Source organism: Podarcis pityusensis (assembly GCF_964106645.2).
Source record: "Podarcis pityusensis genome assembly, chromosome: 5".
NCBI lineage: Eukaryota > Metazoa > Chordata > Lepidosauria > Squamata > Lacertidae > Podarcis > Podarcis pityusensis.
This window is the reverse complement of record NC_138032.1, coordinates 92,817,208-92,842,730: the sequence shown is the minus strand read 5'-3', so window position 1 is coordinate 92,842,730 and position 25,523 is coordinate 92,817,208. Positions and strand designations below refer to the sequence as shown.

At 44.0% G+C, this 25,523-nt stretch overlaps 1 protein-coding gene across 1 annotated transcript; it reads left to right on the top strand.

Annotated features, from left to right (window-relative positions):
* Positions 1–9,340: 9,340 nt before the first annotated feature.
* On the top strand, positions 9,341–25,033 carry FGF6 (fibroblast growth factor 6). The gene is made up of 4 exons (XM_081005736.1): positions 9,341–10,156; positions 12,431–12,534; positions 17,390–17,629; positions 24,635–25,033. The coding sequence occupies exons 1-3, from the start codon at positions 9,634–9,636 to the stop codon at positions 17,564–17,566; spliced, it is 804 nt and encodes a 267-aa protein (XP_080861862.1). The 5' UTR covers positions 9,341–9,633; the 3' UTR covers positions 17,567–17,629; positions 24,635–25,033.
* The last annotated feature ends 490 nt before the right edge of the window (positions 25,034–25,523 follow it).

Sequence of the window (25,523 nt, the reverse complement as noted above, 5' to 3'; positions counted from 1 at the left end):
ATCAAGACTGAGCCTATATCCTCATAAGAACGACATCGTAGCAAGACATGAGAGACGGTTTCCACCTCTATCAGGCCGCAGGGGCAGATTTGCTCCACATACAGTTTTATCTGCCCTGCGTTAAGGTAGATGGCAGCATGTTGAATCTAGCAAGGGTGAACGACCGTCTTTTAATTTTGACAGATATATTGCTGGGGTAAAACCTCTCCCAGTGTCTTTGATTGATGGGTTCTTATTCATCTCACTCACATGACACCGAAATTCTGCATCCCAGATTCATTGGTTGAGTGGCTTTGTTTTGCTTCCAAACCGATAGACACAGACCCATCCATGCAGTTTTAGGCGAATTATGTCATAAAGGTTAGGCCTCTCCATAATTTAAAATGTAATCTATTTAAGTAAGGATCCTTCGTTTAACCCAAAGGAGGACCTGCCTTCTCAAGGCAGGAAGCAAAAATTCCAAGCAAGTTGGAAGATCGGTGGGAGTTTGGAGACCCTGGAGAGGAGAAAGGGAATCAAAATTAAAAGGGTATATGAACCTGATGCTTATAGAGCATGGGTAGGCCCAGGGGCCAGATCCAGCCCAATCGCCGCCTAAATCTGGCCCGCAGACGGTCTGGGAATCAGAGTGTTTTTACATGAGTAGAATGTGTGCTTTTATTTAAAATGCATCTCTGGGTTATTTGTGGGGCATAGGAATTCATTCATATTTTTTTTTCAAAATATAGTCCAGTCCCCCACAAGGTCTGAGGGACAGTGGACCGGCCCCTTGCTGAAAAAGTTTGCTGACCCCTGTTATAGAGTAATACCGGTTATGTTAACAAACTGCTCCTTTGATGTGAATAAGCACACTTTTTTAAAGAAAATTAAAAAAATTGTCCAGCAGCACCTTAGAGACCAATGTAAGTTTGTTCTGGGTATAAGCTTTTCTGTGCATGCACACTTCTTCAGATACTATTTTCTAAAAGAGTGACTCTGCCTCTGTTTTTTAAAGAAATAATTAATATGTGGTCAGCAGACAAGGAAGGACAAGAACCCAAGCAGCTGTTTCCAATTAGAAAGGGACGATAGGGAAGGACTCTTGAGAAAATTTCCCCATACAAAATCATAATAGTATTTGCTGTGTCCATTTAGTTCAGTAGTCCAGCCTGGATCTCCAGGTGACCTTGCATTAGTTGCTTAAGCATTGCCCATTTTTTGCTAATCATCCCTGTTCCCTGCAGACTGCTGTACCCCTTCTCTTACCCGATAACAGCATTTTTTGTTTGGGGCTGCGTGTGAAAGGGATTGCAGCAGCAAGCAAATAGGAGAGCCCTGTTCCATATTTGCTCATATTTGGCTTTCCTGTGTCATTACAATACACCATCCATTCAAATAGATTCTGCCTCTATAAACATAGGATTTTAGCAATTGTGACCAATGTGATCATAGACAGATTAGTCCTTTCTCTCTTTTTAAGCCACCTAAGCTAGTGGACACGGACGCGGGTGGCGCTGTGGGTTAAACCACAGAGCCTAGGACTTGCCGATCAGGAGGTCGGCGGTTCGAATCCCCACGACGGAGTGAGCTCCCGTTGCTCGGTCCCTGCTCCTGCCAACGTAGCAGTTCGAAAGCACGTCAAAGTGCAAATAGATAAATGGGTACCGCTCTGGCGGGAAGGCAAATGACATTTCCGTGTGCTGCTCTGGTTCGCCAGAAGCGGCTTAGTCCTGCTGTCCACATGACCCGGAAGCTGTACGCCGGCTCCCTCAGCCAATAAAGCGAGATGAGCGCCACAACCCCAGAGTCGGCCACAACTGGACCTAATGGTCAGGGGTCCCTTTACCTTAAGCTAGTGGACAGTGAATGCTGTCATAATGCATTGTAAGGCCATTGTTTTTGCCTCGTGAACCTGCTGTAAGTCAACTTAATTGGAATGGCCTGAGTTCCACAGTTATTATTCTGTAATTGTTTTACAATCTGGGTTCTTTTCATCGCTATGTAAGGGGAAAGGATGGGCTGAAGGAAGGCAGCTGAGAGATGCATCTGGGGGTGTCAGTTTCGTTTCTGGGCAACCATTTTACAGCTGCTGTGAGTCTGAAGCTAAAGGTCAGTACAGAGACGCTGCAGAAGAGAGTTCCATGCACATTCCAGCTGTGAACACATGGCTGCTGCTTGTCTGTTTCGGAGGAATTTTCAGTGTACCCTCGCATGCTTGCCTTGACCTCGCTCCATGCCTTCCGTCTAGTGTGAATCAGGCAGGAGCTATTCTCTAATCTCACGTCAAATAGGCATTCTGCACAGGAGATGCTTTGAATAGCTGCATATCATCATTAGAGCGGTGGCTATGAATGGATCTCATTTATCTTTAGCCCAAGGTTTGCATCCTATTTGCAAGGGCCTCACGGGATCATCAAGCCAAGATCAAGCTTAAAAACTCTGGAATATTGAATAATTTGTGGAATTCGTTGACTTCTAAATAGGAGGAATGTTCAGTTCCTTTAAAAAGGAGGGTTGGGCCAAAATTATCTCATTTTCGGATCATTTTCATGTGTCAAAGAAGCTCCCCCCATTTTTGGCAATTTCCTGCACTTGGTACAAGCATATTCACATTGTTCCTCTTGGGACCATTTTGTCAAGCGATCATCTGGCACCAAATTTCACCTTGTGACTGCAGAAACTCCGTTTGTATCACATCACATTTATCTATTAAAAATTTTATTCTGCTTTTCTCCCAGATTGAATCATTTAGAATCAATTAACAGCGCAATAGCATACACGTATACACAGAAATAAGTCCCACTGAGTTTAACGCAACGTTTTCCTGGGTATTTGAGTGCAGGATTTCAGCTGTAAAGGGTTAAATAACTTATCATAATAATCAACTATGGTTCTAAAACTTAGTACATATTTTTGTTCATGATTTCTCTAGCTTCTGTTTGTTTTGTTTTTGAAGGGTATGAGCTGTCCCACCCAGGTAAGTAAAAGGAAAGAGTTTGGAATATAATTTTGTGAAGCCTTCCTGCCTCTCCTCCTCTATTTAGTCACATGGTTTGCAGTCTCTCCATTCATTGCTCACCATATAAGTCCATTCTAGGGATCATTTCCTTGCAAGACCCTGGCCCACAATGTTTCAGCCACAGGGTCCACAGGGATGGAAGGAAAGGGCCCTATTAAGCCCTAGGCTGATGGTTTGTGCACAATTGTACCATTCATTTTTATGAATCGATCTCTAAAAGATGGACGGTTGAGCAACTACAAATCTAATCTGTTGAAACACTTCGCTGTTACTGCTTAAGATAATGATCTGTTTGTTTATAATTAGACTTTTTTATATGGCACAAGTTGGAAGTCTCTACAGCTACAAAGGCTTTCGCCAGCTAGAGGACATACTTTTGTAACATCAGTTGATAAAAATAAGACGGTCTTTTTAATAGAACAAGTTACTTACATTTTATATTTAACCACTGTCAGTACTATTATTTCAAAATACTTTCGAAATCTGATCTTGATCTTGCATATGTTAAGAGCTGTCACAAACAGATGCCTTCGCTCTTTGGCAGGGGTCAGAAACCCTTCCAAGCAGGCACACCAGACCCTGACGTCCCCCACCCTTAGCAGCCAATTTGGCAGGGGGGCGCTCCCCACCTGTTAATCACCTGACATCACAATGACACCAGGCAACCCATTTTTCCTTTGCAGCACTTTTCTAGACTAATTTAAATCTGATTTCTCAACTTGGGCGTACTAGCTTTTAACAAATTATTCCCATTTCTTTGGCTGTGTAGGAGCTCAGAAAAAACCCAATCCAAACAAGAAGGAATAATAGCAAGGGTTAGGAGTCCACATGCTCAATTGGATCCACTTCAGAGGGAATTCTAGGTGTGTAAATCTGAGGCAGCTGCTGAGGAAGACAAAGAAGAAGGATTTCCAAGGGATCTCCTTATTTTAATGCCAAATTTGCCTGTGCTCAGTATAAAAGGATTTCCAGCACATGTACTCAGCATAACATTCAACTGCTGCTTACATTTGTGCACCTTGCAAAATGGTTTGCATACAGAATACAGTGGTACCTCGGGTTACGAACTTAATTCGTTCCGGAGGTCCGTTCTTAACCGCCGCCCCGCGATTTCCATTCTCATCCTGGGGCAAAGTTCGTAACCCGAGGTACTACTTCCGGGTTAGCGGAGTTTGTAACCCGAAGCATTTGTAATCCGAGGTACCACTGTATACTTTAATAGGATATAGCTTTAACCCACAGAGACTTGTGCAGCTATCAAAGACTGATAAGGACATTCTGTAGTTAACGGCTCACAAGGCTGGGAGCCACATCTCTCTTGCGATCCATACTGAGAAAGATGTGAATGCAGGAAGCTTATTTCACTAATAGAAAATAAGACAGCAATCACCACTTCACCTGCTGACAGGAACATCAATTGTCAAGGTGGAACATGACATGGACTCCTCACGTTTGGTTTGCAGGCAATGGTGATAACTTGTTGCAGCTTACCCAAAATTAACACATTGGGGGAGCTCGCTGATTTATTTGTTCAACTGAAAAACACAGGATCAATATTCAAGTTAGCTTTGAGGGGGAGGGCAGATACCAATGAAAGTCAATTAAGGCTCATATTTGTTAGAAATTCATGCATACCTCCACACTGTTGTATGCTGAGGTTACCAGATTTTTTTCAATGAATCCAGGGACACTTTTCAACTTCAATGGATTTTGTATGGATTTTGCAAATCTGGGGACCACCCCCGGGAAACGGGGATGTCTGGTAACCTTATTGTATACAGGTTGTCCTTCCTGACAAATACAGTATTTTTTGCTCTATAAGACTCACTTTTTCCCTCCTAAAAAGTAAGGGGAAATGTGTGTGCGTCTTATGGAGCAAATGCAGGCTGCGCAGCTATCACAGAAGCCAGAACAGCAAGAGGGATTGCTGCTTTCACTGCACAGCCATCCCTCTTGCTGTTCTGGCTTCTGAGATTCAGAATATTTTTTTTCTTGTTTTCCTCCTCCAAAAACTAGGTGCGTCTTGTGGTCTGGTGTGTCTTATAGAGTGAAAAATACGGTAATTGGGGAAGCTTCCCTGTATGCCTGAGAATTAGTCCTTGCTTGCTTTGTTTCTCAATTGATATATGAGACCCTCAATGTTGTCGTTGCTGAAGGATTCTAAGGTGAAAGGAACATGGTGCCAATTAGACTATTGATGTTATGCAGCTTCAGGAAGCTCATGAAAAGACAGACTCTAGAATTGCACAGTGCACAGTTAACAGCTATGTTAATGGGCACAGACAGAGACATTTCTTTCCTTAGTGCACCACTTCTGTTGCGGCGCTCATCTTGCTTTATTGGCCGAGGGAGCTGGCGTACAGCTTCCAGGTCATGTGGCCAGCATGACTAAGCCGCTTCTGGCAAACCAGAGCAGCACACGGAAATGCCGTTTACCTTAATGCCGGAGCGGTACCTATTTATCTACTTGCACTTTGACGTGCTTTCGAACTGCTAGGTTGGCAGGAGCAGGGACCAAACAACGGGAGTTCACCCTGTTGCGGGGATTCGAACCGCCGACCTTCTGATCAGCAAGTCCTAGGCTAAGTGGTTTAACCCACAGCGCCACCCACGTACATGTTCCAGTCCTCAGACTTTGTAGCCAGCATCCTGTTCAATGCTGCAATAATCAAACACGACGGAGAGCTCTGCATCAGTTTGCTTGTTTGCCTACCAATTTAAAAAATAAAATCGTCCCTCTCCTGCTCTTTGATTTGTCTGATCTCGCTCCATGGTTTCTGCCTGAAAATGGCTGCCATCAACCAACAAAGCACAAACAAGTAAGGCAAATACTCTTGTCTGTATGGATATCTGAATCAGCTGTGAGGGGCTGTCTTTGGGGGATTTGATTGAGGATGGAGTTTGATTGGCAGGTGGAGACCTCAGAAATGGGTGTCCATCTCCTCAGGAGGGATGCGGGGTGGCAATCAAAACAAGAACAGTCAAAACAACTTCTAGTATCCACTAAACTACTTGCTCAGAATCAATTTACAATGACTAACACTCATCCTTAGGTCTTCCTCCTCGCTAACTGAAACTCAATCCCTCTCAAGCAGAGATTTCTGCCCATCCTCCCGCCTTTGCTCTTTGAAAACTGAAAACTAACCTTTTCACAAATCACCGTACTGGGCCAAGATCATACAAAGTTAACACAATGCAAATAGTAACATGATCAAAATACAAACTGATACAGAACAGTATCTAGTAACCTGGAATATTTACTTGCATCCTGTAGCTTTGGAACTGTTAAAATTTGTGTTCTGCATAACTAGCAAGGAACTGACTGCAGATTGTTTTGAGCTGGGGCGGAGTATCAGAACAACAGGTGACCAGGCACTCGATATTTGGGAAGAAATCAGAACCCCTGCCTTCTGCAACCAAGCTGACACCTTCCTGCATCGTATCAAGACTGCTATACGGCAGAGTGCAGTTACCTAATCCTATGAGCTGTACCGGAAAAAAGGTCTCACTCCCCATCCTTATAATATTTCATCCTTTCCTCTTGATGTAATGGTGTGAGGTTGCAAAACCAGCTGTTCAAGAAAGTACAATTACCATGCAGAATGCTTCTTTGGTGCTACCTGTGTAAATGTGGATTATTCCCTTTAATTGTTCTGTCCTGTGCATTGATTAGTTCTTTCTTAAAAGCTTTTGTGGCATATTAAACATCTTCATAAGTTAGGGTTGTCATATTTCAGAAAGCTTTTTTAGACAAAGTTGTTGTTAATACTTTTTTCCCCAAGGTTTCTCCACAGAAATTGAGCTTTCCCCCCAGAAATTGCCAAAAATGGCAAACTTCCAATATGGGTTGCCATACAGCCGAATCTTGGGTATGTCTGGAAAAATTCTGGACATATGGCAGCCCTATAGTCATTGCATTGCATTTTAATCTGATATATCTCATATTAGCCTATAAGTCATGCAAACCAGACAAAAAACATTGGGACTCAATTTGACAGATGATAGATAGAGATAGATAGATAGATAGATAGATAGATAGATAGATAGATAGATGATAGTTAGTTAAATAGTTACCGTATTTTTCGCTCTATAAGACGCACCAGACCACAAGACGCACCTAGTTTTTGGAGGAGGAAAACAAGAAAAAAATATTCTGAATCTCAGAAGCCAGAACAGCAAGAGGGATCGCTGTGCAGTGAAAGCAGCGATCCCTCTTGCTGTTCTGGCTTCTGGGATAGCTGCACAGCCTGCATTCGCTCCATAAGACGCACACACATTTCCCCTTACCTTTTAGGAGGGAAAAAGTGAGTCTTGTAGAGCAAAAAATACGGTAGTTAGAGATAGATAGATGATAGATAGATAGATGATAGATAGATAGATAGATAGATAGATATAGATGATAGATAGATAGATAGATAGATAGATAGATAGATAGATAGAGATAGATAGATAGATAGATAGATAGATAGATAGATGATAGATAGATAGAGATAGATAGATAGATAGATAGATAGATAGATAGATAGATAGATAGATGATAGATAGATAGATGATAGATAGATAGATAGATGATAGATAGATAGATAGATAGATAGATAGATAGATAGATAGATTATAGAGATAGATAGATAGATAGATAGATAGATAGATGATAGATAGATGATAGATATAGATAGATGATAGATAGATATAGATAGATGATAGATATAAATTTCAGCAAGCTTAACATTTAATTTATAAAGAAAAATCAAAACATTGTTCTGTTTCCAAATTTAATATGTACTGTAATTCAAATATTTTATAGGGCAAGACAACCTCAAAGCACTAATATGGTTTACTGATATTATATGGGGGCTTCAAAATTGATTAAATGAATGGATATTGTGGGACCCATTTGTTATGTGTGTTGTTGTTTTTATACACTCCCGAAACCCCCAACTGAGTTGCTGATTTTCTACTCTCAAGCTCCTCCTATACTGCCATAGAAACAAAAGCATTGGTTCAAACCATCTTGGATACCATCTTGAAATCTAGCCTGTTCTGTTGAGAAATCAGCTTAGGAACAGTGATTTTCAAATGCCGCATGGCGGTCTCGTTATGCTGGACAAGCGATTTACCAAAAATTAATGAAAAATGCTTATTAAAAGTCCATAGATTTGTCAAAACCTGGGAGAAGAGGAATGTTTTATGTTTTATCTTGTATTTTTATGCTATGAACCACCCTGAGATCTTCTGATGAAGGGTGGTATGCAAATTTAATAAATAATAATAATGTTTTTGCCTGGATCCAAAAGATATGTAACAAAGGCTTCAAGTGAGCCTCCCAGGGGAGAGCGTTCCACTAACAGGGGAGCCACCACAGAAAAGGCCCATTCTCGTGTTGCCTCTGGAGATTCACCTGCTGTAACAATGGAGTCAAGTCCTGGTGATGTAAGTGATTTTATCCTCAAAATGCTTTGCAAAAAACAACAACAGCAAGATACCGTCAGTCCCACCACCTCCAGGCCAGACTGTAAGAAGCCCCTCACTCTCTGGAAAGCTCTAGGTAAAGGTAAAGGGACCCTTGACCATTAGGTCCAGTCGTGGCCAACTCTGGGGTTGCGGTGCTCATCTCGCTTTATTGGCTGAGGGAGCCGGCGTACAGCTTCCGGGTCATGTGGCCAGCATGACTAAGCCGCTTCTGGCGAACCAGAGCAGCACACGGAAACGCCATTTACCTTCCCGCCGGAGTGGTACTTATTTATCTACTTGCACTTTGACATGCTTTCAAACTGCTAGGTCGGCATGAGCAGGGACTGAGCAACGGGAGCTCACTCCGTCGCGGGGATTCGAACCGCCGACCTTCTGATCAGCAAGTCCTAGGCTCTGTGGTTTAACCCACAGCGCCACCCACATATTGAGGATGCAATGGAGGCAGCAAAGTATGCCTTCTTTACTGTCTCCACTGCCACTAGTGAAACCCTCAGGAGTGTTCAATTGCTGGAGGTTTCTCCACTTGGGTTTGAGCCGTCTCCCAGCTTGTTTCCTTGCCCTAAACTCTGGATTATACCAGGGAGCCAAGGGGACTCCACAAAGTGGGAGAAGGCACTCGGGGCAATGGCTGGGGCTTTGACAGGAGCATCAGTCATATCAGCCGGGAAATCCCCCAGTGCTGTCTGGAAACCCATTGGAATTTCCAATTATTATTATTATCATCCCAATAGCTCTCCTGCGTCTACAGATGGGAAACGGTGCTGAAAGCCTAAATCTCAGCTCATCTGTGAAGCTCCCTGGGCTGCCTTGGGCGAGTCACTGTCAGCCTAAATCTCAAGGTTGATTATTTTCATCAGCTAAGCAGAGAAGATGGGCAGAAATATTGAGGAAGCCTCTCAGTCCGGGAAATGCTTTAATACACTGTAATGCCTGAGCGGCAGGAGACTGGACCATGGCTGCGGAGGTTTGGGGGGACTAGAATCTTTGTAGGGCTACACCCCACTTTGCTCAACAGAGGAGCTTCCACTGATTACACGGATGTAACCCTTAGGCAGAACACTGATGCCAGATCGATACTGCAGGGTGGGGTCTCCCTTTTAACATAACGATAGATCAATCAAATATAGAACGCTGCCGACTGGAGAGCAGGAAGCATTCAAAACATGGTCCCCACCAGGCTTCCCGTTCTCTCCCTGACCCAACTGCTCTTGGGCTTTAGTTTCATGTCCAAAATCTTCCTCTGCTTTCCAAAAATAAGCCACTGCCACCATGCTGAAGGGAGAAAAACAAGAAGGGTGGTATTTTTAGGGCCATTAATTCTGACCACGTGCCCAGGAGGTGAACGGATGGCTATTGCACAAAGGCTTCTCATCACTATGTCCTACGAAGCCAGCATTCACTTGACGTTCCCAGCTTTTGTTCTCCTGGGCTTTCTGGCTGAGATTCTCTTTTCCTACCCAGTTGTCGTCAGAACAAATGGCACCCTGTTGGACAGAGGATGGGAGTCTATCTTATCCAGGTCCCTTGCTGGAATGTCAGGGGAGAAATCTGAAGTCAACTGGGAGACTGACTATTTGCTAGGAATCAAGAGACATCGGAGGCTTTACTGCAACGTGGGCATTGGGTTTCATCTCCAGATATTTCCAGATGGACAGATAAGTGGTATTCATGCTGAAAACCAATACAGTGAGTTGCAAACTGCATCACAATGCAAAATGGTGGAATTGATATCACTTTTTGACTTGATTTCTAACACCCTACCTAGAACCTGAAAGCTACTGCTTATTATTATTATTAGTCTTAAGTACTTCTGTGGCCTTTTTAAATGTTTCAGGATCAATCAGCACCCAAAACCTCCAGGCTGAAACATGTCCTGAATACTTGGACAAAATTAGATACCAACTTATTTTTAGTTGGTTTGACTTTACAGCCTTGAAAAAGCAAAGAGGTCTTTCTTTCTTTCTTTCTTTCTTTCTTTCTCTCTCTCTCTCTCTCTCTCTCTCTCTCTCTTTTTTTAAGATGCTCTTCCTGTTTCCCCCCTGCCCCCTTTTTTGCAGGTAGATGAACCTGCAGCCTGTATGTACAGGATGTTTGGAAAAAGTTGGGAATACTGATAAATCTTAAAAGACGGCTTTCATGGCAAGAATATAGGTTGTTGATTTTAATCCAGAAAATTAAAAGACTGCTTTGAAAATAATGCCAGCAATTGGTTGCGAAGTATAGAAAATGACTTCATCATTCATTTTGTGAGATCTACATTGTGGAGATCGCAGTTCAGAGGGTTGGAATTCGAAGAGCTGAGTGGGAATTATATTTATGGTTTGTTTTAAATGCATTGCTGCAAGTTCTGAGCTTGCCAAAAATGCAGGGAAGGCGGGGCTTGCTGGCTCTGAACTAGCAATTACATTATGACAGCATCACCACAGATAAAGAGAGGGATATTTGTTCATTAAAGCACCTATTATCACACCAAGAAATCACTACTTAAGCCTTCCATTTCGTTCCTCCTGCTGGATAGAGTATGTAAATGTTCTGGAACAATATGTCCTGTATCAGATGTGCTACTAGATTGAGAACAATCATTTCCTTCTTTCTTTTAACAAATTAAGAATGCAAAAAATAATCTTTTATCTCACAATGGATCTGATTGCAGTAGCAGGATATCTGCCACTCAAACACATTGAGCTGCATTTACTGTCTGGATAGATGGCTTGGGAGGGGGAAAGGAAGGAAAACTAGTGTGCTGGTGGTCTGAATGCCTGTGTGTACTTGTGTACTAGAGATAAGATGCACACACATGGGGCACTTTTACATCTAGAGACCTGGAAGAAGGGGCAGAGTGTACAAGAACGTGTACATTTATGTACACGCTGCCATTTTTAAAAATGTTGCTCAAAAGGCAATACACAATTGAGGAAACAGTTATGGACAGAAAATAGTCTGTGAACAAGCAAAATAGGATAGCTACCTATCACACACCAAATGGGCTGGTTTTTTGGGGGCAGAAGGGGTTACACTGCTGCCCAGCTTCAGTTATGTTAAAATATTGAATTACTCCATTGATTTCTATGGGCAACTCTCACTTCCATCCCTGGGAACATTTAAGAATAGTTTCTCAGTGAGAACCTGGAAATTACCTAGCCAGACAGACAATGAGATTGCGCTTTCTCTCTCTCTCTCTCTCACTCTCTTCTTCTCCTTCCCAGCCATTCTGTTCCATTCCCTCTCTTCCCAAATTTTCAGCCTCCTCTCCCAATAATAGAATCATAGAATTGTAGAGTTGGAAGGTACCCCAAGGGTCATCTAGTCCAACCCCTGCAATTCATGAATAGGAGGCGGTTAGCATTCTGTTAGAACTATTCAGTCTTGAATATTTTGTTTTGGGGTCTCTTCTAAGTGGAATTGCCCTCTGGTGTGTGGCACACTCTCGTATAGACGCACAGAAAAGAACTAGAATTAAAATAGGATGGTGATTTAGTGCACAGTCCAGCCACACTTAAACATATGTGTGTTCCTTTGATTAAGAATTAAGCTTTTAAGCCTCCCCCTTGAAATCAATGAGAAATGAAGGTGCTTAACTGTCGGGTTCTAAATTCACAGTGCAATCCTATATATGTCTACTCAGAAGGAAGCTCCATTCCTTTCAGTAGGACTTGCTTTCTCAGGTGCAGAGGATTGCAGACACAAATGATTTAATTCCTCGTCTAACTGATTATTCACTTATAAAAGGCAGATCGACTAAAATGCATTTATTTGTGGACCAGCCTATTTGTGATTTTTTAAAATTTGGTTTTAGTTTCTTAAGATCAGTTAGATGAAAAATCTGTTGCACAAAAGTTATTGTTTTCTATTAAATTTTGTATAACTTTTTAAAATAGGGGTTTCTATATTTAAACATGTTCCTTCAGCAGCTATAAAAACGCGGCTTTCAATCACCATTGCATCTGTCTGCTTCTCTAGGTCTCTTGGAAATATCAACAGTAGAGAGAGGTGTGGTTAGTCTGTTTGGTGTCAAAAGTGCACTCTTTATTGCAATGAACAGCAAAGGGAAATTATACGGCACGGTGAGTAGTCTTACAATCTGGTTTTCAGTCAAGGAAATGCTAATACGTTGCTATGCGTTTTGCTGAGAAATCTTGAATATTTTCACCTTTGAAAAAGTATCAGTTCCTGTCAAGATCTGCATTCACTGGCATTCCAAAATGTATGAGATTAGTTGGTCCAAATTACCGTATTTTTTGCTCTATAAGACTCACTTTTTCCCTCCTAAAAAGTAAGGGGAAATGTGTGTGCGTCTTATGGAGCGAATGCAGGCTGCGCAGCTGTCCCAGAAGCCAGAACAGCAAGAGGGATTGCTGCTTTCACTGCGTAGCAATCCCTCTTGCTGTTCTGGCTTCTGAGATTCAGAATATTTTTTTTCTTGTTTTCCTCCTCCAAAAACTAGGTGCGTCTTGTGGTCTGGTGCATCTTATAGAGCGAAAAATACGGTAACTGTATTTATTGTGCAAGATATAGTCTCTGTAACTTTTGTAGGATTCTCGTGTTGCCTTGTAGGCAGTTTTCCCATCTCTGTATGTTGATGGCTTTTACTGTACAACTGATGAATCAGAGCTGCATGTGTGAGCTGTTTCTCAAACAGCGGCCACCAATGTCACCAACCCACTTTCAAAACCATGGGGAGTTTCAAAACATATTTGTGATGCATAGTGGGAACTTGCTGCTCAAAGGAAACTGGTGCTGGTGTGTTTTTAATCTATGGGGCTCACCCAGCCATCAGGAGATACCGAATTTTATCTGTGACGTTACAGCTATGATCACTGATTCACACAGGCAAGTTACCTTGATAGCTGTATTAGCCAACAAGGGTCAGCAAGGTTTACCTCGCCTGGACTGGTTAACCCCAGTGGAGATCCTTCCGTGGGCTGGATCGTGCGCATGTGTGAGCACATGCAGCCACGATTTCCGGTGTCTGCGCAGACACGATTTCCAGCATCTGCGTCTGTGCAGACACGATATTCGGCATCTGAGCATGCGCAGACGTGATTTCCAGCACCGCGGAAGTGAGTCCCCATGCTGCGCTGGTTTAGCGCAGCGGGTGGGGACTCTCCAACCGGGTGGCTCAGTTCGGGGGTGGCTTGTGAGCCGGTTAAATGACCCCCGTGGGACACTTGTGGCCCATGGGCCTTAGGTTGCCTATCCCTGAGCCAACCATTGGTCTGTCTTTTGCACTCATGGGAACAGTTAATTTACATGGGCAACGGAATACACGAAGCCACCGTTTTCTGATCTACCATATTTTTTGCTCTATAAGACTCACTTTTTCCCTCCTAAAAGTAAGGGGAAATGTGTGTGAATCTTATGGAGCGAATGCAGGCTGCGCAGCTATCCCAGAAGGCTTCTGAGATTCAGAATATTGTTTTTCTTGTTTTCCTCCTCCAAAAACTAGGTGCGTCTTGTGATCTGGTGCGTCTTATAGAGCGAAAAATACAGTATTCTACAGCAGGTCCAACCCTCTAGAGGCTGCAATCTACTTCCAGTATAATAAAATTGGCAGTGATCTACCCATTGTCATTGCCAAGAGTTTTTTGGGGAGAGCATTCCCCAGAGTTGTTGAGCTTTTTTCAGGAAGGATATAGGCAAGAGTTGTTGGAGCGATCCATCAGGAGAACCCAGGCAATAATTTTTTTTATAATCCCGCAATCAACAAGGGGCACCCTGGCAATCTACCAGTTGATCGTGGTCAACCGGTTGAACATGTCTGTTCTATGGTATACTACCATGGTCTTCTGTGCTCAAAAAGTTATTGGGACTTCTGACCATGTTTTTCTTAACATTTCGCTACAGGCTATTACATTTCCGATAAAAGGCCCTCCCAGTAGCTTTCGTTACCACCAGCATGGCTTAACCTACTTAAGCCTGCATAAAATATTTTCCACACCATCATACAACACGCAGGCAGTGTTACAGCTAAGGCTCAAATTCAGGGTCCTAACGCCAAACGTTCAACCAGAGAATGGCAGCTCTTGGGGGCAGAGGTGTACCTAGGGAGTGGCAAAACTGGCCCCTGCTTAGGGGTGCCGGCCCAGGGTACACCAGAGGTCATCCAGTCCAACCCCCAACAATGCAGGAATCTCAACCAGATTGTGGAGTGTACCACACATATGCGTGTGGTGATGCGTTGTGGCCAGGGTCATAGGAAGGGGGGTGCGGGGGGCGCAGTCCAGCCCTGGTGTCACCCTGACAGGAGGTGACAAAATGGCGGGCCTGCGGCATGCATGAGGCACACATCTCGGTGCCCGCAGGGTCCACACTGTCCGCCCACTGCCTCCCCCCCCCCAGCTGTAGGGTGGCTGAGGCCACACAGCATGCCCCCTCTCTAAGGGCACCAAGCGTCCTGTCCCATCCCTCTCTAAGGGCGCTGTGACTATGGGCACCCCGCGGCCCCTCCCTATGGGTGCCACGCGCCCTGTCCCTCCCTATGGGCACCACGCACCCCGTCCCTATGGGTGCCGCGCCCCGCCCTATGGGTGGTTCGCCCCACCCTTGGGCATGCTGCCGCAGGTGCCCAAGAGGCTTTTTCTGCCACTGGCTGTGGCTGCCATGGCAGGAGAAGCTATTGGCAAAATTTATTTGGTGTTTCGCAACTTTCTGACTAGTTGCAGGACCTTAGCCAGACCTAGCAGAGTACACGCAGAATCCACAGCAGCAATTAGCGACTTGGCTGCAGACAGGATAGACGAAACAGGGACCAGGAACTTGTAGTTAGGTGTTTATTATATACAGTGGACTATTTACAGGAACAGAACACGGATCTTATGCTAGCTCTCTCTGATACGACTCTCAACTCCAACACCTACAACTCCTACTAGCTCTCATTCCAGTTAGTAGGCCATTAATTATCACTCCCCTGAGAGAGCTTGACCAATCAGGGAGCTGTCTCCATGCCTCTGTTATCACCAGGCAGACTTACTCCTTCAGATTGCCTTCTGGCTGTCTGCCAAACCTTAATTGACTCTGTGTGAGTAGCTGCATGTACACAGTTTCCCAACAGAAGCTTCCCATCCTGCTTGCACCATGGCAGAAATGGAAACAGAAACAGATCTTGCCAAGGGTGCAAAGGACCCTAGGTGTGCCTCTGGATGGAGGCAGTGGCAAAGAGGCCCAGTGTTGGCACCTGAGCTAGCATGGGCATCCCTGGTCCCAGCAACCCTGACACTGGTTGTTTCGGCTTCCTTTCTTCTGATTTAAACAAACAAAAGTGACAAGTGGGGTGTCTTGGACCCATTGTTGTTCAATGTCTTTATAAATAACCTGGATGGAGGAATTGAGGGGATGCTCAGCAAATTTGCAGATGACAGCAAACTAGAAGAGGTAGCTAATGCCTCAGAATCAGGGTTCAAAAAATGACCTTAGCAGATTGGAGAACTGGACCCAAGCTAACAAAATGAATGTCAATAGGGACAAATGTAAGGCTCTGCACTTAGGAATAACCAGCTGTGCCAATATAAGATGGGGAACACCTAGCTTGCCAGTATTTTCATTATTTTCATTATTTTATTTCTAAACTGCCCTATACACGAAGGTCTCAGGGCGGTTCACATTAAAAATCACTTACCGTATTTTTCGTTCTATAGGACACACATTTCCCCCTCCAAAAATTAAGGGGAAATGTGTGTGCGTCCTATAGAGCGAATGCAGGCTGCGCCGCTAAGCCCAAAGCCAGAACAGGAAGACGGAGCACTGCGGAGGGCTCCGTCTCGCTGCTCTAGCTTGGGGACGGCTGCGCGCAAACCTCTGCAGGGCAGCGGGGCGCTGCGCTCCAAAGGCTTCAGGGATCTTTGAGGCTGGCGGTGGGAGAAAGCAGCGCTTCCCCCCACCGTCAGCCCCACAAGCTCTGGTGAATGTACCTTGAACGCACCTTGTTTTAGAGGGGGAGAACAAGAAAAAAAATTTTCCCCTGTTCTCCCCCTCCTATGGTCCGGTGCGTCCTATGGTCCGGTGCGTCCAATGGAGCGAAAAATACGGTACATAAAATCAAAACAAAAACCAGATCTCGCCCCCCCCCCCCGAAAAGAGCCAGCTTTTTAAAAAGGATATAGGATGTCAGGTCAGGCAAAGGCCTGCTTGAAGAGGAATGTTTTTGCCTGGCGCCTAAAGATGTATAGTGAAGGTGCCAGGTGAACTTTCCTGGGGAGAGCATTCCACAGACGGGGAGCCACTGCAGAGAAGGCCCTGTTCTCGTGTTGCCACCCTCCTGAGCTCTTGAGGAGGAGGCACACAAAGAAGAGCCTCAGAAGATGATCTCATGGTCCGGGTAGGTTCATATGGAAAGAGGCGGTCCTTGAGGTATTACGGTCCTGAGCCGTTTAAGGCTTTATAGGTCAAAACCAGCACTTTGAATTGGGCCCAGAAACTAATCGGTAGCCAGTGCAGTTGGACCAGGATTGGTGTATTATGCTCAGACTGTCTTGCTCCTTGTTGATACTTCTGCATCAACAGAAGTATAGCGTTCAAATCAAGGGAAGTACGGTAATTGTACCATTCTATTCTGCCTTGGCAAGAACACACCTGCACTCCTGTGTCCAGTTTTGGGCACCAGAATATCATTTTTCCTATTTCTACCTTCTCTGTTTGGAAGGCGTATTTTCAGGAGAGTAGCAATAAAGGCATGGACCACAGGAACCGGCCGTTTACCTTTCTCTCTCTCACACACACACACACCCATTTATTTAATTGATGTATACATTCCCATTGATTCATCTATCTACCTGTATTTAATGTATACACCTTGAAACAATATGAAGCAAAACAGATTAAAGGTGCTATTCCAGAAATGAAGGGAACTGTAAAGGCAACACGTAATGACGAATGTGAGCAGATGTTGCAATCACACTGTGTTTCTTTCTTCTCTCTATTCAGGCAACTTTTCAAGACGAATGTAAATTCAAAGAAACTCTTCTTCCCAACAACTACAATGCCTATGAATCAGCCGTGTACAAAAGCTTTTACATAGCACTCAGCAAACATGGGAGAGCCAAAAGAGGAAGCAGGGTCTCGCTTGTTCAGACTGTCACACACTTTTTACCCAGATTATGAAGACCAGAGTAAAATGCATTTAAACTGCCCTATTTCAATTTGCACATGAGAATCATCTCCCAGGTAAAGAATATATATTCCCTCATTTGTTACTATATATATATATGCATATATAGGTCAAATCTTTTGTACAGGATCCATTACACTAATTTTTCTACACTGATTTTAAAACAACTCCTTTCGAGATAGGAATTATTTATCCAAAAGTTACTACATTGTCTAATTATGTCAGTGGTGAAATTTTTGCATTTACATGAAGCAAAAAAAAAGCAAATCAGTGGTGTAGCTGGAGAACTGGGGTCTAGCTGAGGTGGGATACTTGCCACAACTACTGCTCTTTCAGTGTAACTTCAACAGAAAACAAACATATATCTGAGATTTTTAGTAGTGTGATGAATCGTTTTTCAGTTACTTCCCACTTCAATCATTTGCATACAATCTTCTCATAGATCAAGCTCATTATTTTAGGTTTCCAAATTGTGTTAGCAGGAGCCCTGGAGTTTATTGGACCTTTATGAGGGATTTCTTAAAGGGAAGACTTGCTATGTTTGCAACTCTAGAGGTTTGCTGTAGGGCACAGGCAGTTCACACAAGGCAGTGGTGAGGATCAATGTGGTGTTCAGAGACCTGGGACTCTTAGAAATAAGAACTTGATTTAGGCTGAACTTTGCAGAAGAACTGGTTTATTGTTAGGGTTGCCATATTTCAAAAAGTAAAAAACCAGGACACCCCAAAAGTTGTTGAGCTTATTTTAGGAAAACCCAAATGCTGTTGAGCTTTTTTCAGACAAGATATTGACATGCCTAAGATCCAGGGCAAAGCACCGCCTTTCAGAAATTTCTCCCGGACGTCAATTCCGCCTTTGAAATCCTGGACATATGGCATCCCTGTTTATTATAGAGTTCAGCTGCATGCAAGCTGGTGTTCTTCCTTGTAAAATTCCCCTTGCCGGGTCCATCTATTGTATATACATCAAGGCTGTGTTCACACTCAGTTTTCTTTGCACTCACTGTTTCCAGTGTCAAGTTTTTAATCTGTGCTTAGCGTAAGCATTCTGAAATCCTGGTGTGGGTCTACCATAATGGCCCTTCTGTGGTGCAATGGGTGAGTGTGCCTGGCTGTTAACCAGAAGGTTGGTGGTTCGAGCCCCAGGGATAGCTGTAGGCAGGATTACAGACTGGATGATGGTTGGAGTCCCCTCAAACTCTACAGTTTTATGATTCTATAAACATAACATTAAATAACTTAGTTTTCTGCAGGGCTGCCAACTTGAATGAAATATTGTGGGTAAGCCCCACCCTGCACAATGGATCACATGACACAATGCACACACACCATTTGAATGGAAACGCCCATCAGCTTTGTGCTCAAATATTTTATTGTGGGGGCCGAAGCCCCCACAGCCCCTAGCAGTTGGCTCCTATGGCTCTCTGTAATAACTGAGTTGGACACGCCCTGTTCTATGGCTTAATGGTGGATTTCAAGAATCACTTGCAATGTGGATCCATTTGGATCTGTGCCTTGGATCTATGCTTTTGCACCATGGCAGTGCCAAAAAACATTGAACCTGTCCGGGGGGGGGGGGTTTACAATCTGTCCACGGAGACAGAGGAGAGATGTGATTTGATGGTGGGCGAACATGTGAAAATATTGAGCGGTATCAAGAGGATTTATTCTACGAGATCGGATATGTGTGCATGAGTGCACATGCAGTAATACATGCCCTTTTTCCTCCTGACTCTTCCCCCTGCCCCAGTCTCCCAGACCCCTCCTGGTCCTCCCTTCCCTCTTGGTCACTCCAGGTTAAATCCAGCTTCTGTGGTCCCAATCGGAGTCTTGAAAAGCACTCTCATAGAATCATAGAGTTGGAATAGACCACAAGGGCCATCGAGTCCAACCCCCTGCCAAGCAGGAAACACCATCAGAGCACTCCTGACATATGGTTGTCAAGCCTCTGCTTCAAGACCTCCAAAGAAGGAGACTCCACCACACTCCTTGGCAGCAAATTCCACTGTCGAACAGCTCTTACTGTCAGGAAGTTCTTCCTAATGTTTAGGTGGAATCTTCTTTCTTGTAGTTTGGATCCATTGCTCCGTGTCCGCTTCTCTGGAGCAGCAGAAAACAACCTTTCTCCCTCCTCTATGTGACATCCTTTGATATATTTGAACATGGCTATCATATCACCCCTTAACCTCCTCTTCTCCAGGCTAAACATGCCCAGCTCCCTTAGCCGTTCCTCATAAGGCATCGTTTCCAGGCCTTTGACCATTTTGGTTGCCCTCCTCTGGACACGTTCCAGTTTGTCAGTGTCCTTCTTGAACTGTGGTGCCCAGAACTGGACACAGTACTCCAGGTGAGGTCTGACCAGAGCAGAATACAGGGGCACTATTACTTCCCTTGATCTAGATGCTATACTCCTATTGATGCAGCCCAGAATTGCATTGCCTTTTTTAGCTGCCGCGTCACACTCTGCTGGGGAAGCCTTCAATCGTGCCATCAGCACAAACATTTCCACTTGCTCGTTGGTACAGTCTCCCCTCTCCTCCGTCCATCTGTTGTTCTGGGGGGGGGTGTCTCTAGACCCCTGGAGCTAGCTGGGGGGGGAGCAAGGGAGGAAGAGGGTGATCCTGTTTGGACTTGTGGGGCACTGGCTCCCACCTGCTTAGTTGAATCCAGCCCATAGAGCTGAAACACAAAGTTGGGAAGAACCTAAGTCTTCCAGCTTCCTCCTTCTCAAGTGGTGGTAAGCTACTCTCATCACTTCTTAACAAAGGGGACATTGAGCAGGGAGTGGGGACTCTCAGAGGCTTCACGGGCACCAGAGGAGGTCGTCAAGGGCAGCAATGGACCCACAGGTGCCACCTGGCTCCCTTAGATCTAGTCCTTGGTCCGGAGGACAATTTTGGGAGGCAGGCTGACATACTCTAGTTATGCCATACATGCTTACCAGTGAGTAAGTCCCACAGAAGCCAGTAAAGCTTATTTCTAATTAGGTATACATATGATTGCACTGCTAGAACATTGTTTGTGCTATGATACCGTGCTGTGACACATTATTGACAAAATTTGCCAACTTTTGGATATTTGTTGGAACACATACTGAGAGAAGCAGATAAATGATATATCGTGCCACTTGCACTGTTCATTCCTTTAAGCATCAGAATATTAGCCTGCAGTGTATAATTGATAACATGTATAAAACTAATATACACAGACAAGTGTTTTTCAGACTTCCTACTTAGCATACATTATTAGCCACTGCCTTTTCTGCTGTGAAATCAGTGCACGTTGCAGAAGATTCTGGGGCATTTTCTAGCTTGTTAAAAATCCCAGAGGCAGTCATCTTATTTTAAGTCATTGAGTGAAATACGTTTTACTTTGAAGACCTGTAGAGGCCACTCAACTTTACTCATCTGTTTATATAACCTTTCTCCAGTATGCCAGTCATACCACATCCTTTTAAAAAGTATTTTAAGATACCCTAAGTCAATAGACACTATAAATATCTATGACCAGAATCCTTGAGATACCTGAGTAGAGGGGGGCATTCCTAAATTTGAAACATCATTTACAGTCCAATCCTAACCGTGTCCACTCGGATGTAAGTCCTACTGAATTCAAGGGGTCTTACTCTCAGGTATACGGAATGTGAAGCTATAATCTGCTATCAGAACACGAGGAACTGAATCATATGCCCAAGGGAGATGTTTGTTCCGTCTCATCTGAAACCAAGAGCAAAACTAGTCTTTTCTTTTTAAACTGTTTTTAATTGTCATTTTTAAAAACCATAATGAAGAAGCAACAAGAAGAGAGTCACTCTATAAAATTCAGAAAGAGAAACTGATAAAAGACTCACTATAGAAACACCAGAAGTTACAGACTATCAAGAAATATCAAAATGAGAAGGAAGCTGAGGGTGGTCTCCTGTCAAAATCCGCCTTTATTAACAAAGCAGAGAAACAGGTGCCAGATCACCACTGAGTTGACAGAGTTGGTCCCCCACTACTACTGGAAGTTTCCCTGCATTCTTGTGCCAATTTCTTGCCAAGGGCCAATTGCCATAGCCCATTATACCAGTATTTCAGCAAAAGGTATCCAGTTATTCCCCCATTTATGGCGTTGGTACAGTTTTGCCACCGGGGGGTTGTAACATCTGGGATTCCCCAGCCCTGCTCAGAAAATGGAAAGGAGTGCCAATGTCAGTTCTGGGGAAATCACTTGCTTAGTTACTTACCCAGTTATCCCAAATATCTTAAGCCAGAACACCTGCACTTTTTTGCAATCTCACCATAGGTTTCACATCCAGCAAAGTGAGCAAGGTGAATGCTTAGCTCTATGAATCACGTGTACAAAAGAGGCGACCTGAGCTACATGGAAGCAGCTGAAGCATAGGATGGATTAGCGCTGTCTCACTTTAGTAGTAGCTTATATGTGTAGCCTTCTATCAGTCTTCAAGGTGTCCATGCAGAAGCTGCAAGCTTGCCAAGTATACATAGATTTTCTTATTTTTTTTAAAAAAAACCTTTGTTGCATTTGTATATCCTGAAAGGAATTCAGACATTTACAGTCGTATCTTGGCTTTCGAACAGCTTAGTTCTTGAACGTTTTGGCTCCTGAACGTCACAAACCTGGAAGTGATTGTTCCGGTTTGTGAACTATTTTTGGAAGCCGAACGTCGGTCGGGGCTTCCATGGCTTCTGATTGGCTGCAGGACCTTCAGAAGCCGCGCTTTGGTTTTTGAACGTTTTGGAAGTTGAACTTCCAGAATGGATTCTGTTTGACTTCCAAGGTCTGACTGTATTTATTTTAACCCAGGCATGTCCAAAGTCTGGCCCGCAGGTTGGGTTAATCTAGGGTTACCTGACGTCCCCAGTTCCCTGGGACAGTCCCTGGATTTGCAAATCTGTGCCTGGACAAATTCTGTCCCTGGAATGTCCCCAGATTTGCAAATCTGTCCTGGGAAACGTGGCAGCGGCAGCCTCAGCAGCCTGTTAGTGCAGTTGGCTCTGGCTGGTTTCAGGAGCTGCTCGCTGCCGTGGCGCCCGCCATTTTTCCTGCGCCACAGCAGCGAGCAGCTCCTGAAGCCAGCCAGAGCCAACTACGCTACTAGACTGGTCCCTGGGCAACGGCCGCCCACCTGTGACTCCCGAGCCTCCCCTGATCTGTCAAAAGGGAGAAGGGGGAAGGAGTCACGCGCGGGTGGTACACCATTGCCCAGTTTTTAAAAAAACCTCTGTGCACTTATGTTTCACAGGGTGCGAAAGAAGGGCTTTGCACCTTTATACAATATGCATGTGTGCTTGGGCCCAGGGTCTTTTGCCTCACCATCCCCACTACTGACTCCCTGTTGCTACTCAGCAACTTTGGGGGGAAATCCAAAAAGAGCTCAACAACCTCAATCCTAAAAAAAGGTCAACACGCATGTTCACTTCATCAAATCTGACCCTCTTTGAAAAAAGACACCCCTGTTTTAACCTCCTATCCCTGTAAAGCTGTCAACACTGGGATAAAGTGACTTGAATTATCAAGTTGCGGCCAGGAAAATACTTTCTGAGACTTCAAGGTGATATGATGGAAGAATTGTTGCAAGGAGCACACATACTATTTTAATTAATGTGAGTCCTGCAGGGAACAGCAGCTCTTACTGCTTTTGAGTCTCTGAATACTGATCATGTAGCTTGGAAAGGAAGCTGATGACAAAATTGTAAATACATCCAGTTTTTATCATTAACACCATCTGAAAATTTGTCCCCTAGATCTGCTTAGATGTGTACGTCAACCCACATTATCATTATACGAACAATCTATTTACAAAGGGTGCTCTGTAGGTAGTTGTTTCTGTGTCAGATATTTAACTAGGATTTCTGAATTGTTCTGTGCTCATCTCAAATGTCTCTGAGCGTGAAGCTTTTTGGCCTCTTAAACACTGAAAGATCCTGTATCTCTCACCAACTATGTCCTTCTCAGTGAGGTAGACTTGAAAGGCTCGGATGTATCTTGCATTTATTGCATAGTCAGTTGGTAAACTTATTGCTTCTGGTGAATGTAGAAGAAATTCAGACATTTTTGAGAAGGCAAAGGGTGAGAAATACAATGTCGTCTCGCACTTCTCTTGTTTGAAATGTGAAAACCAGCATATTATGCACCACACAAGGGCCAAATGGGATAATATCCTTCAGTGTGAAACACAAAATAATAAATCTAGGATTTAAATACAGTGGTACCTCAGGTTACATACGCTTCAGGTTAAATACGCTTCAGGTTACAGACTCTGCTAACCCAGAAATAGTGCTTCAGGTTAAGAACTTTGCTTCAGGATGAGAACAGAAATCGTGCTCCGGCGGTGCGGCAGCAGCAGGAGGCCCCATTGGCTAAAGTGGTGCTTCAGGTTAAGAACAGTTTCAGGTTAAGAACAGACCTCCGGAATGAATTAAGTACTTAACCCAAGGTACCACTGTACACAAATGAGGAAACAGTGTCTAGTTATGGACAGAAAATAGTCTGTGAACAAGCAAAACAGGATAGCTACCTATCACACACCAGATAGGTACAGTGGTACCTCGGGTTAAGTACTAAATTCGTTCCGGAGGTCCGTACTTAACCTGAAACTGTTCTTAACCTGAAGCACCACTTTAGCTAATGGGGCCTCCTGCTGCTGCCGCGCTGCCGGAGCCCGATTTCTGTTCTTATCCTGAAGCAAAGTTCTTAACCTGAAGCACTATTTCTGGGTTAGCGGAGTCTGTAACCTGAAGCGTATGTAACCTGAGGTACCACTGTATACTCTTCATAAAATCATTGAGGGGGTGGTGTAGGCCAACTTCCTGCTTAGTGCAGGAAATCCAGAGCTGGAATATCTCCAACAGGTGGCTGTCTTGAAGACTTCTAGGAAGCGAAAAATCCTTCTTTTTTTGGATGGCTCTTACTGTTAAGAAGTTTCCTCTAAGGCTCAACCAAAACTATCCTCTAACTTAAGCCAGCTCAGCACAGTCATGCCTTTGCCCTCTGCAAGAGTCCTCCTCAGCCTTCTCTTCTCCGGACATCCCAAGCTCCTTCCATCTTTCTTCACAGGACTTGTTTTCCACACCACCAACCATCTTTGATTGCCTTCTCCGATCCCATTCCAATCTCACCTTCTTAAAACGTGGTGCTCAGATCTGGATACAGTGCCCCAGATGAGTTTTTACTGCTACAGAATAAAGCGGAACTGCCAAATATACCTCAACATGAACTTAACAATGGAAACTGTACATTTGTAGGAAACAAAGCATTTGTGTTCAACCACACGTCTGTCAAGTATATGCTTTTATTTCTCATATGTATGTGCTGTGCACAAGTGTCATTTTAATGTGTTGTTAAATAAATTACATTTTATGTTCCTTGTAGCATTCGGAGTCCAGCTTCCTATAAAGTTTGTTTCTTTCTTACTCCAGAGGTGCTGTATTGAGTAAGACAAATGTCAGTGTTGACTTTATTTTTTTGGTTTGGGGAAACTGTCTTGTCTGGTCAATACATACATCCATATCGTCACATACTCAAATACAAAATGGCAGCTCCGTTACTCAATCTGCTCTCCTTGAACAATGGTTTAACAGGCATGGCTGTCTACATTTGAAGACCATAAAGGGAAAGTTTTGTTAAAATAGATACATGGAAAGGAGTTAAATTGGCTTTTTTGGGGGGGGGGGGGATAACCTACCTCTAGGGCTGCTGGAGATAGTGGTGGCATGATGTTAGCAAGCCTTCTTTGTAAATACTCCTGTGTTTCCCATACATAGGTGCTAGGAATCTTGTGAAACTGGATTTTTAAGCAGTGGTGGTAGTGCATATTGATAGATTTACGCAGTAGTATATATTTGCACAAGGGACACGGGGGGCGCTGTGGGTTAAACCACAGAGCCTAGAACTTGCCGATCAGAAGGTTGGTGGTTTGAATCCCCGCGACGGGGTGAGCTCCCAT

Coding starts and splice junctions, on each gene's coding strand:
- FGF6 (XM_081005736.1), top strand. CDS start 9,634: ATGGTCCCCACCAGGCTTCCCGTTCTCTCCCTGACCCAACTGCTCTTG. Junction 10,157..12,430: donor TCATGCTGAAAACCAATACA/GTGAGTTGCAAA, acceptor CTGCTTCTCTAG/GTCTCTTGGAAATATCAACA. Junction 12,535..17,389: donor AAGGGAAATTATACGGCACG/GTGAGTAGTCTT, acceptor CTCTCTATTCAG/GCAACTTTTCAAGACGAATG.